Source organism: Monodelphis domestica, chromosome 6 (assembly GCF_027887165.1).
Source record: "Monodelphis domestica isolate mMonDom1 chromosome 6, mMonDom1.pri, whole genome shotgun sequence".
Taxonomy (NCBI): Eukaryota; Metazoa; Chordata; class Mammalia; order Didelphimorphia; family Didelphidae; genus Monodelphis; species Monodelphis domestica.
In genome coordinates, this window is record NC_077232.1 from 172,020,156 (window position 1) to 172,034,375 (window position 14,220).

Below are 14,220 nucleotides of genomic sequence, written 5' to 3' on the forward strand. Positions count from 1 at the left end.
TCTAATGATGATGATATGCATTTTGTCATAACCTTTTACTTTAGAAGTTTACCTAAGGCTCATACAATAAGTGAAATGTCCCTGGTCACAAAATTAAAATGTGGCAGAGGCAGGGCTTGAATCCATTTTTTTCCTGACTATAAGAAAGGTCTTCTATCCCCTACCATTTCTTAATATTATAATGAAAATAGTATTTTCCAGTTCTTGCTAAATTTATTTTCCTTTCTTTTTAAATTAATAGAGATGCTACGAACACAAACAATACAGAAATGGATTGAAGTTTTGCAAACAAATCCTCTCAAATCCCAAATTTGCAGAGCATGGAGGTAAGTTTAAATATTTGTTAGATTTTTGGATAATAGTTGTTTTGTGTTATAAATTTATTTAAAATAATATACTTTTAGATTATAAATAGTTGTTATTATTCAGGAACATACGTCACTTAGCAGAATTTAAACTTAGAATTGGCAGAATTAGGGAATGAATTTGTTGTATCCATCCAGTAATATAGATTTATGAAAATCTGATTCAGGAATATTGCCTTATTTAGTAATTCTCTGCCTTCTTTGCTGCCATTGTGTGACTTCGTCAGTCTACCTTCCCATTGGCTAGGGACAGTCAGAGGAAACGGTCACCATCCTGCAATTTAAGGTGGGCCTTGGTTATAATTTATTAATAGTGTTGTGAAACTATTTTGGTTGGTTATCTGCCAAAGAATGGATATTCAGAATTTTCTTTTGACGTCAAATTATTTGGTTAAAATAATCTTGTACATTTTATGCTTTTTTTTTGTTTTTATATATATCTGATGGACTATTCTAATATTAATCCTCACTTTTGTTAAGAATGGTCTATTCAATTATTGCCCCATCTATATTTTTACTTTTACCACGTGAAAACCATTAGAATGTGTAAATTACTGTGTACCTCCTAGACTATTTCATGCTTCTTTTTGTTTTGGAACTTGGTTTAATTTTTTCAGGGAGTTGTATTATTTTCTGACTCAGAAAAACATGCTGGATTTGGGTTGAAAATTTTCTCACAAAAGTTTTTTTTCCTCGTATAGGTTGGATTTAAATAGCAAGTCTCAAATAGCTTTTGATAATTTTATATCAGATGAGAAATTAATTCAAGATGTGTTGGATTTGTTAATCTTACTGTTATTGGAATCTTTTGCTTTTGTATTACCTTAATTCCTGAATGTATTTTTTCCTCTTCAATTCAGAGAACCATTCCTTATAAGAAAGATTGTAAAAAGAAGGGGAGGGGAATTATTTGGCAAAACCTATATACTCTATAAAGAGCCAAGGGAGGTATATTTTCCCAGCTCTTCTCTAAAACTAGGTTTGTGAGTATTAGAAAGCATTCAGTTTCCCCTTTTGTGCCTTTCTTTTTATTTTGCTGTTACCATTGCTTTCCTATTTCTGCTTCCTTATCTACATAGCTGGAATGTCGTTGTGGAGTTGTTTTTTGGGATGAGTGGGATTATCAAGTTATTATAAGGTAATAAAGTATTAATACCCACAAATCTGAAAAACAACAAAAAACCAGCCCTGATAATTTCAACTAGTATGGAGACTCTTTCTTTATCTGTGTTTCAAATGTAGGCTGGTCTCCTTTCTGGAGAGCTGGAAGAAAAGGTACCTCATAAGTACTACTCTTCACTCTAGGATGTTAGGAACAAAGAAGTGTTCCTAACTTTTACACTGCTGAGACTTTGTGGGATGAAAACATGATTCACTAGATAGATATATCCTATCCAGAAGAAAGAGAATAGGTTAAAGTGGAAAGGGTGGAAGGAGTATATATTTATTTGTATATTTCTTCTTCTGAACTTTGACAAGAAATAAAATATGTGTAGTAAAACAGGAAAAAGATTTATATATGAAATTGCAAATCTAAATTTTGAATAGCTTTTCTCTTAAAATATATAATAAATTTAACATAAAATTTTCAAAGCTATCTTTTTTGTGATTTTCTTTTTCTTTTTGTTAAAACAAATTTTTATTGATGCTTTCTGTCTTCACATATCTCTTTTCTCTCCCCTCCCAGAAAGCTATCCCATCTCAAGAATAGTTTTTTTTTTTTTGAGAGGAAAAAAACGTCAGTACAATTGAAAAATTGTCTGAAAACATGTGCAATATATGTAACAACTGTGGACCTCCCTGAAAGTTGGGGATGTCTTTTCACATCTCTTCATCTGAGTCCCACTTGAACTTTATAATTTAGTTACACTTTCTTTAGACTTTTTGGTGTTGTGTTTTTTATATTGTTGTAGTTACCATGTATATTGTTTTCTTAACTTTGCTCATTTCACACTGCATCAGTTCATATAGATCTTGTACCACACATGACCTCTTTCTTCCTCCATTTTTTTTTAGGAGTGCATAGTGCCCTATCCTCTTCTTTACTTCCCTCCTCTTTTAAAAAGGAGAAGTAACCAATTCATTCTAACATATCAATGGTCAAGGAATACAAATTCCCCCATTGGCAGTGTCTGGAAAATGTGTGTCTTATTCTGTACCTTGAGTCCATTACTTCCTTTTCAGGAGTGGGCGGCATGTTTCATCTTTGGTCTTCTGGAATTATACTATATTTGATCAAAATTCTTATGTCTTGTCCAAGATGTTTGACTCTTAGGCAAATTGTTCCTCTCTTTTAGCTCACTTCACTGTATCAGTTCACATAGTTCTCAGGTTTTTCTGAAACGATCCCTTTCATCATTCTTATATTGTAATAATATTCCATCCAATTCATATACCATCTTTTGTTTAGCCTTTCTCCAGTTGATGGGCATTCCCTTAGATAACAGTTCTTGCTTGTAACAAAGAGTTGCTATTAATATTTTTGTACATAAATATATATATCTTTAGGATATAAGACATAGTGATAGTATTGCTGATTCAAAAGGTTTTCACATTTTAGTGAGTTTTTTTGGTCGTAGCTCTGAATTATTTTCCAGAATGTATGGACCAATTCATAGTTCCACAAACTGTGCATCAATGTTCTTGTACTCCCACTACCTTGCCAACAAGTGTCCCCTCCCTCCCTTTTTTTCCTTCCTTCCTTCTCCTCCCTTCTTTTCTTTCCCTTCCTTTTTTTTTTGGCAATCTGTTGGCTCTTAGTTTAACTTGAATTTCTCTAGTAATTTGGCGCATTTGTTCATCTGGTGTCATTGATTGATAACCTAGATTTCTACTTTGAAAACAAGTAGCATTATATATTAAGAAAGCATAATCATGAAGAAGTCAGTAACCAGAGGTTTAAAATGTGGTAGAAGTGCATTTGAATGAGGGTCAATAGGGAAGGAGAAACCATTTTATTTTTGAAGTATATTATAGAGGCAGATAAGTAAATGAGGAGTTTGGTAAACATCACAAACCTGTCATAGAAATGTATATTATATAGCACAGTATTGAAGGGCATATATTGTCCAAATTTTACCCTAAAGGCAAGAGAACAATCAACAAAATGTATATCAATGAGCTTGACTTACAATCCTGGGTAAATTCTAGAATGGATTATCATTAAAAATATGATTATTTTATTGAATATTGAGAAAAACCAATGGTGATTACAAAGAACTAGGTTTAGTTTAATAAAGAAAAGATGTCATATTCTAAGCTTCCTTTTTTTTTTGATAGTTTTTAAAGTGCTAGGTAAAGAAGATGCTGTAGATTACCTAGTTTTTAACAAAACTTTTCATAAAATATGTGGAGAAGATAGAATTGTGTGTATTAGGTTATAAAATGAATTAGTGGATTTAGAATTGGTTGGATAACTGAATAGAGTAATTCTTTGTTCATCATCAACATGGCATGTGACTTCTCATAAAATATTCTAGGGATATATGCTTGTCTCTATGCTATTTAATAAAGGCATAAGTGATGTACTAATTAAGTTTCCAGGTGATACTTTTTCTGAGAAGGCTAGCTACCACACTCAGATATTGGATCTTTGGAAAATAGAGCAATGTTCTTCAAAGTGGCATGTGTGTACTACAAGGGTAAAAAAAATGTGTTTGGGGTACAAGGAAGAAAATATCAGAATTTGAATTTTCATCTGGGGGAAAAAAGTAGTCTTCACTGATATTTAATATATATATATACACATTGAGACTGGCTCTCAGTGCATGTTACAGGTAATGTGCCTCTTCGATTATGCAAGGCATAGTGCTAAGGGAGTTGTGAGAGTTCTAACATGTGGTATACATTTGCATTGCAAAATATTTAAGTTTATTTCTGTTAGTTAAATGATTTTCAATGCAATATGACTTTGCAGTACACACGAACAAGAAGTATAGGTTGGTGAGGAAGGTAGGGTGATTTTTAAGGATGAAGATTTTGAGGGGAAATGTATTTAAGGAACTCAGTTACCAACCAGAGATTGAAACTTTCCACTGGACCACAATATCTACCACTTTGACATAAAAATGGCAGTATTAAAAAATTATATTCTAATCAGGATTTTTATTTGTTGGCGTCCAGACATGGATTCTCTTGAACTCATAAATAAAAGTGGCACACTTAAAAATAAATGAATAAATGGATTTTAAAATTAGGTTATCTTTAACTTAGCTAACTCCCATATGAATGAATGGATGCTTTAAAAAATTCCTCTCTAAAGAAAACATTGATTGAAAATAATACTAATAATGGCAGCACAGAGCTGACACTTCTTTTGGCCAAAAGAGATTATCAAGATTTGAAATACAGATTTATATCCATTATCACCAATAATGAAACTTACTTGAAGTGTATATTGAGATGCCATTAAAAGACATTAAAAAGTAAAGCTTTTTTTCTTAAGATGAACTCTATCAAAACTCCAATATTTGTAGTTTAAAAAAATTAAGAACAGTTTTCTAGCCTTTTAAAAAATCTTTCAGATGAAGTGTCTGAGTGGAATTTGAGCCCATTTGTTAAAAATAGAAAAATTAAAAGCCTTCTAATTACTTGGCAAGAACAATTTACCTCAAAGAAGATAGAAATGTACTTCTTGAACTTCAGCAGGAACTTTTGTATAATTGGTAGATGTGATCTTTGTGAGGTTCCCACTTTCCCCCACCTTTGATAGCTATTAAAATAAAGAATTTCAAAACAAACTGAATTTAAAACCAGATATTAAATTGTCATGATTTTCTAAAATAATGAGGCACACATTCAATTACATTGCTATCAATAAAAACATTTTAATGAAAAAATTTTAATGTGATCAAAAAGGATTTTTGTGCCATTAATAAAATAGTTAACATTTATTTCATCTCATCTTTTAAAAGTTTGTTTTCTAACACACATTACATAAATGTACAGCAGTAGATAGGCATTTTTTATACATATGTGAAAATTCATATAATGGATCTACTGATCAGACTCTAAAAAAATTCATTAGGATTAACTGAAGTTTTTTATACTTGGGCTCAAAAAATTAACTTCACATTATAAAATGGAAAGAAACATGATCTGAAAATAATCTAGGATTTTGAGTGGACTGCAAGTTTAGTATGAGTCAGCAATGTGATATAGCAGCCAAAAAGCTAATGCAGTCTTGGACCTGCAATAAGAGAAGCATAGCTTCCAAGAATAAAAATATGAACATCTATTCTTTGCTCTCATCCAACCTCTACAAGAGTATTGTTTTCAGTTTGGGGTGCCACAATTAAGGACATTGGTAAGCTGAAGAGCATCAGATGAGGGCAACCTAGGATACTAAAAGGTCTGTGTCATACAGTGATCATGTAATGAAACTGGGAAGTCCTGATAAGTGTGTTTAAGTAAAGTCCTATGGAGGAGATATTAGATTTGTTCTCTTTGTCCCCAGTGGGTGGAACAAAGTTCTGTGGTTGTGTGTTTATGTTTGGTTCAAGGAAAAACTTGCTAACAGAGCTATCTAGTGGGAAGTGGATTAGGCTGCTTCAAGAAGTGATGGGTTCTCCATTGATCAGAAGCCAAATGACCATTATATCCCTAGTGCCTAAAAGGATACTTTACACATAGATGCTTTTTAATAAAAATTTGTTGAATCGATTTGAGTTCAAGTAAGATTGAACAAAAAGATAATGTATCCACATATTTAAAGACAATTTTGTATGTAAATCTATACATTAGCTCAGTAGTTTTAAGGTCTTAGGACCTCTTTACACTCTTAAATTTTTTAGGATACCACCTCTCCCCCACCCCACCCCTCCACTCCAAAAGAAAAATGCAAGAAACCCTAGACCAGTGATGATGAACCTTCACTTCAGTGATGCGAGGCCCTGCCCCCATCCCCACCCCTCAGCAAGTGCTGTGCCACCACCCCCACCCTTCACCACAGACTCAACAGGCTGCCATCTGTGTCATGTGTACCCTCATACAGCATGTGACACCTCCCACCCTTTCCCCTACCCCCAGCACCTTTCCCCAGAGAGGGCTAAGAGGAAGCACTCCCATTGGGCAACTGGGCAGAGGAGTGGGCGAAGTGAGAAATATCCTCAGGTCCATGGAGAGGTGGAGGGGAGGAAAACAGCTCCACCCCTGAGTTCCTCTGGCTTTCTAGTAATGAATTCTGGCCAGCTACTGCAGGCATGCCCTTTTTGGCATGTGTTATTGGTTCACCGTCATTGCCCTAGACATTTTATGTGGGTTTTAGCAACATTTATTTTATTAAAAATTGAATTGTTTTTGTATTTAGATGATTTTTTATTTTGTGGACTCCGTCTTGGGACACCCAGGGATATCTGGATCACATACTTCATTAGGATATTAGCATAACATATGGCTATGGAGCTATAGATACTTTTCAGAAATTAAGTTACTGATATATCATAGGGCTTCTTATAAAGGAATGTCATGCATATAATGGTTTTGTGACAGACCCCAATTGTAGTGCTATGAGATTTACATGTTCTTATATCAGTAAATAATGTCATATGACAGTTAAATGCTTTTTGACTATGTAGGCCAAAGGTGTCAACTTTTCAGATTCAAGTACCACTACCCTTAACCAAATTAAAATGTAATTGGGAAATGTATTTTAAAAAATATAAAACAACATAGATAATTTTTTGTTTTCTTAATTAGTGGTTAGTAGCCTACTTCTGTAGACTCTACCCCCATATCAGGAGGCATATGGTGCTGTTTAAAGAGAACTGGATCTATAGTCAGAGATCTTGGGTTCAAATCCTATCTCTGAGTCATTCTACCCATTTTCCTACATATGAGCCAGTTAACCTCCTTAGAACTCTGTTTTCATCTCTATAAAGTGAAAAGATTGGATTAGATGACCCAAGGGACTCATAGCTCTATATTGATGATTCCATTACCACATTTATTCTATTTCTACATAATGAAAATCATATTGATTACCTTCCTCTGTATTTAGATTTTCTGTGTGCACCTGATATTTTCCCTGTCTCCTGAACTCAAATCATAAATTTTAGCCTTTTGTCATTTGTACTTTATACACAGGATGTACCCAGAAGTCTTAAGCCTCTAAAGCTTAAAACTGCACTAAGACTTTCAAGATAGCTTGTACTCAAGTCTCATGTTCAAGGAGATCTGTGAGTTCCTCCAGGGATGCAGATCACAGCTCCTCCAAGCCCAACTACCTTGTGCTCCTCTTTTCCATGTCCTCCTCTAAGTTCATCACAGGAGGTGAAAGCATTCTTAGCTTTCTTCAGAAGTCAAGGTACCAGTGGATCGCTCTGGATATCCTATTTTCATTGCTTGCCCGTGACAGTTTGTCTTTTCTTCCTATTATAGATTTACTTGATGGCATATTTTAGTCCTATTCTTATTTTAAGTTCTTTGTTGGTTATATGTTGCTGCCTGCTCAACTTTGGAGTAGCATTAATTATTAAATCTTTGGAGAATGTTGTATTGCATGTTTGGATGCCATATAGCAGTGGTGGTATAATGCCAGCATTTATTTTTAATTTATTATTATTATTATTATTTTCAAGTAGCCATAGCTTCTGAAATTTTTATTTATTTTTATTTTGTTTTTAAGTATTTTTCCATGGTTACATGATTCATGTTCTCTCCCTCCTCCTTTCCCTTCCGCTTGCTGGAACTGACAAGCAATTCCCCTGAGTTATACATGTATTATCACTCAATACCTATTTCCATATTATTTAGTTTTGTAATAAAGTGATTTTTTACAACCAAAACCCCACATCATATACCCATATAAACAAGTGATAAATCATATGTTTTTCTTCTGTGTTTCTATTCCCACAATTCTTTCTCTCAATGTGGAAAGCATTCTTTCTCATATATCCCTTGGGATTGTCCTGGATCATTGCATTGTGATTTGTAGCAAAGTCTATTACATATGATCATCTCATGTTTCAGTTATTGTGTACAATGTTCTCCTGGTTCTGCTCATTTCACTCCACATGAGTTCATGGAGGTCTTCCCAGTTTTTATAGAAATAAAGCAATTCATCATTCCTTTAGCACAATAGTATTCCATCACCACCACATACCATAATTTGTTCAGCCATTCCCCATTTGAGTGATGCCCCCTCATTTTCCAATTTTTTTGCCACCACAAAGATCACAACTATAGAAATTTTTGTACAAACTTTTTTTAAATCTCTTTTTTTTTTTAAGCCCAGTAGTGGTATTGCTTTATCAAAGTGCATGCATTCTTTTGAATCCCTTTGAGCATAATTTTAAATTGCCTTCCAGAATGATTGGATCTATTCACGACTCCACCAAGAATGCATTAAGTGTCCCAATTTTGCCACATCACTTCCAACATTTATTGTTTTCCTTTACTGTCATATTGGCTAATCTGCTAGGTGTGTGGTGGTAATAATGCCAGTATTTAAAAGATGAACATTTGTTTCCATGGGAAAATTGAAGTCATTAAGAGAGCTTTGTAATTTTCCCAAATCAAGCCATCTCATCCTCCTTCTGTTTAGTTCTAGGCCCAACTCAACCCATCAGTTTTGAGTATCTCACTTATACATACATACATATATATATATATATATATATATATATAAAGATATATTTTAAACCCTTACTTTCCATCTTGGAATGAATACTGTGTATTTGTTCCAAGGCAGAAGAGTGGTAAAGGCTCGGCAATGGGGGCTAAGTGACTTGCCCAGCTGGGAAGTATCTGAGGTCAGATTTGAACCTAGGACCTCCCATCTCTAGTCCTAACTCTCAATCCACTGGGCTGCCCAGCTATCCCTCACTTATACATATTGGTGGACAGGCTCTATAAATGTCCATCCAAAATATGTCATAATTTGGACAATACTTTTTAGTCTTGTGTGTATGGATAGTCAGGCAAAACTTTTTTAGTGGTTCTAGATTTCTGATTCAGAAGCGTCTGTTTCAAGGTTTTCATGCAATAAACACATTGTTATCTGTGAACAGTAGCATTTGAAAGATCTCACCATCCAAAAAGAAAACTTTTTTCAGCTTGAATTCTGCAATGGATATCCTTCCCCCACTATAGCAGTCATGCAACTTTTTATTGCTAAATTTCATCCTCCTGCTGTTTATGATCAGAGGATTCTTGATTAGGGTTGTTTCTATCATGTATTTCAAAAAATCTTGAATGATTTGGGTGGTGAGAGTTTTTAAGTTTCTTCCTGTACTAAAACAAATATTGTATCTTTTTCATAATCAAAAACAGCCTGATGGAATCCTATATTATCTAAAATTTCAGCCAGTTGTGAAAGTAATGATATGGTTGTTGATCTATTGTTAAATATTACTTGTGTAAAAGCCTGTTTGTTCCCTACTAATAACTATTAAAGGGACTCTTGATTTACGTATAAATGATTCAATAAAAAGTTTCTGTAAATGGGAGAGTACATGGATGGTTTGTTAATTGATAATATTTTCTTGGTCACCTTTTTGAGGGAAGTATTAACATGGTTTGATTCCTGTTCCTTCCCCCTCATTCTCTATGTGTTCTCACAATTGTCTTTTGGCTATGTTGGTTTCATTTTTTTTTCATCCTTATTTGATCTTCTTTCTTTAGAAACTCTGGCCATGAAGGGACTGACATTGAACTGCTTGGGAAAGAAAGAAGAGGCATATGAACTGGTTCGTAGAGGCTTGAGAAACGATTTGAAAAGCCATGTGTGTATCCTTTTTAAGAAAATAGTCAGTAGTATTAACTCCTTTGTCTCCATTTTTGCTTTATAAAAGTGAAAAAAATTTATAGGTGTATATACCTTTTTGGCATCCTATATAGTAGATATCAAAGTTCTTTACACTCAACCAACGATGTCATCATATTGATTTTTATGCCTATTTATGATCAGTAGAATCAGTATGATCAGGTAGAATTTTGATATTTAGATACTAGATAGGAAAAAATAACTGAATGAGGAAAGAAATGAAAATGGCTTTATATTTCTACTAATCAACCTTTGATGGTATAGGATATACAAAAGAAAAACATTGTTTTTTAATATCAAGTAGATTTTACTTTGTAATGAATTTAGCTGAATTGATTTATTATTGCCTTGTTAGTTATTTTTACTATTTCTGACATAACAATTTGACTAATGAATTCATACAGCATATTGAAGTTAAAAGATTGGCTTAAAGACAGATAATAGCAAGATTTGAATCTTTCCTCAGACACTTAAGGTCATTTGTGTGACCATAAGAAAGTGACTTAAAATTTTACTTAGCCTCAGTTTCTTTATCTGTAAAATGAGGACAGTGATAATCTATACTTCTTGCTTCACAGGTTATTGTGAGAATTAACCATCATAGAATATGTAAAGTTCTTTATAAACCTTAAAACACTATATAAATGTTAGCTGTGTTAGTGTTTTATTTGTAAGTCCATATTATGGATGATTCACTCTAGTTCATATAGTATCTTGAAAAGTACAGTTTTATAATGTCTTCTTTTCACTTTTAAGTTCTGTAGTGGCCTTAACTAGCTCCTTTAGGTTGGCATGTTTATGGTCTTCTGCAAAGGTCAGACAAGAAGTATGACGAAGCTATCAAGTGTTACAGAAATGCACTAAAATGGGATAAAGACAATCTTCAGATCTTAAGGGACCTCTCTTTATTACAGATTCAGATGAGGGACCTTGAGGGTTATAGGGTAAGTGTATATTAAAGTAAATATGTATATGTATTTTTAATAGCAAAATGATGCTATCCTCATTGTAATTAGTTCTATTATTTATTTTCTATGGAATAGAACTTTGAGATCTTTTTATTTTGATCTTTTCCCTCTATCAACTATATTTATCTGACTAGAATAACTTTTAATTACATTAAAGGCAAATTGTAGATGACCTCAGGAGGTTGTACTTCATCAATTACATAAAAATTGACTATTTATGGTCTCAAAATACCAAGTTGATATTTCCTACACTTTTTGTAGCTTTAAAATTCTTTACCCATACAAATTAATCTTAGTGATTCAGGTCTCAGATGTAAAATTTTCATACATCTTATGACAAAATTTCTGTACCCAAGTTTTTGATAGTTTTGCTTTTATATAAGTTGAGACCAAAATTTCTGTACCCAAGTTTTTGATAGTTTTGCTTTTATATAAGTTGAGACCTATACAGTAATTATTACCTTCTGATTTACGTTAGGTTCATTTCTTCAGAAAGGTTTTTCAAAAGTAGTTTCTTGTATGTATTTCTATTGCACTGACTTTGACCATCTTACCTCTTTATTCAGAAAGGTTGGATATAGGAATCAAGATTGAATATTCTATTATATGTGAAACTATATTTCATATTTTGAATTTTTTATATTCTAGTGAGAGAAAGAGAAACTTAAAAAAAGTTTTTTTTAATGCAGAGAAACATGTGCACTTTGGGTGTTTTATGTAGTTCTTAAATGTTTCTTTTCCCCATAGCTCTCATACAGACATAAAACCTTAGTTTTTCTGTTATTGGATACTGTTTTACTCCTTACTGCTTTATGCCGCCACCCCCTCCCCCCCAAGTATTTGCCACAAACTCAACAAAATGTAGCTTATATATGGTACTTTTAAGTATCAAAATAACAACAGAAGAAATATTGGTAAAACTGTTTTTCAGGAAACGAGGTATCAGTTACTTCAACTTCGACCTGCACAGAGAGCCTCATGGATTGGCTATGCTATTGCATACCATTTATTAGAAGATTATGAAATGGCAGCAAAGATTTTAGAAGAATTTAGGAAAACACAGCAGGTAATAAAAAGTACAAGCCTCACCTTGAGGTTTTGTTATTATGTTTAAAATTTTATCAAATTAATGTACTATTCAAATTTAACTACTTCAAGAATTAAATTCTTAAAGTAGTTCTATCTAAATGCCTCATTGTGGCATGAAGGTGACCTTGAGCTGTTGATGGTTATGTTAACCCAGAGTACAGCTTCTCCCTATTTTTGCCAAGCTGAAAAAGCTTTGACTATGGACCTGTAGTGGTATCTGTTGCCCGAGGACCCAGTTAGTTAAATTTGGAGAGGCTTGATGTCAGCTTGGCTGTTGGGTGATAATTTTTGGTCACATCAACTCTTAGAAACGATTATAGAGGAGCTTTTGAGTGTTTGCCACTAGTGTTGGTAAGGGGAATTATTCTTAACAATGAAATTATAGATTCTTGAAGTATAAAAATACAATTTATTAATAAAAATCTCATCCTTTTATTTTTCTATATATTATGAATGTAGAGCTTTCTGATTTAAAAATAATAAAATGTTAATATTCTCTAGACATCTCCTGATAAAGTGGATTATGAATATAGTGAGCTCCTTTTATATCAAAATCAAGTCCTGCGAGAAGCAGGACTCTATAGAGAAGCCTTGGAACACCTTGGAACCTATGAAAAGCAGATATGTGATAAACTTGCTGTTGAAGAAACCAAAGGTAGTAATCTTTTCAAAATACTATTTCCTTTACCATTTAATTGTGTCTAGAAGAGGTCCAAAAACAATTGATGACTCATGAAAGCTATATACAATTTATTTATTTGGTTTTTTAATAATAGGAAGATTAATGTTCGGTATTTTAGAAATGAATGTTCTGTATTTTAGAAGTAGTTTATTAATAAAATTACTTAAATTTTCCATTCACTTTTAATATATTGCACCATCAAAATATTGTCAGAATTTTGTAAATGGCTATTTTTAAAATGGGTTCATTCTGAATTTAAACACCAAATAAAATGGATATTTCCATATACATATTTAATGGAAAAGATTATACATGAAACTGTAGGTCTTATTACAGTATCTTTAACAAGTTCAGTCTCTTTTTCAAAACTCTTGTTTTATTTGATTTCTGTTCTCTTTGTGACATATTTTAGAAATGATGCCTTAGTGATATGCTTTACTTTTTATTTCTTCTGCAATTTCTTTCTTCTTAACTTTCTCTTTCCCATACTACTCCCTTCCCTATTTGGGAGAAAAAAGAAAGAAAAACAAAGATCTGTGTAATATGTTTAGTTGGGCAAAACAAATTCCCACATTGGCTGTGTCTCTCAGAACCAGAGTTACAAGTGAATTCTATTTAACAATGAAAGAACAATTCAATATTATATGAACTGTTTACAGAAATTTGGATCTATCAGATTTTATGATACCAACATGATCTTGATATCTAAACCTGAAAAAGTAAAAATAGTAGAATATACAGGAAGAAAGGTATTACTAATATTTATTGATACAGACATAAAAAAAAATTTTTTAAAGAGGCTACATCAATATGTTGCCAAGATTACACATAAACAGGTTGAATTTATATCAGGTAGAGGAGTATGGGGTTGTTTTAATATTAAGAAAGCTCTAAGCAAAATTGACTTAAGTTAATAACAGAATAAACAAACACAATCATAATTATGTCAGTATACCCAGAAAAAGTTTTTGACAAAGAACATCCATTTCTGTAATAGACCATTTATCAAGTGGGAAATGGGATTTATTTTTATTTTTTTATTACTATAAATTTTAATTAGTTCCTTACATTTTCTTAGAAATAAAACCTTTCTCAGAGAAACTTGATGCCAAAATATTCCCCTCCCCCCAGTTAGTAGTTTCTCTTGTTACGCAATGAATTTTTTAATGCAAGTTTTTTTCAATTTTATGTAGCCAAAATGATCCATATTATCTTCTGTGATCTGATCTTTTGTTTGGTCATAAACTCTTCTCCCATCCATAGATCTGAGGTATAATTTTCTCCCTTGTTCATCTAATTTGTTATGTATCTAATTATTGATCATGTATCTCTCTAGAACTTGTCTTTATAAAT

General features: G+C 32.7%; 1 protein-coding gene across 2 annotated transcripts in view; it reads left to right on the forward strand.

Annotated features, from left to right (window-relative positions):
• The window catches only part of NAA15 (N-alpha-acetyltransferase 15, NatA auxiliary subunit), an 84,700-nt gene that overhangs the window by 33,384 nt on the left and 37,096 nt on the right, over nt 1-14,220 (forward strand). For both annotated transcript variants that reach the window (XM_007496309.3, XM_007496310.3), the window contains exons 2-6: nt 242-326; nt 9,987-10,091; nt 10,915-11,072; nt 12,028-12,162; nt 12,687-12,840. In XM_007496309.3, coding sequence (XP_007496371.1) covers nt 242-326; nt 9,987-10,091; nt 10,915-11,072; nt 12,028-12,162; nt 12,687-12,840 — 637 coding nt within the window. The remainder of the gene's footprint in view (nt 1-241; nt 327-9,986; nt 10,092-10,914; nt 11,073-12,027; nt 12,163-12,686; nt 12,841-14,220) is intronic.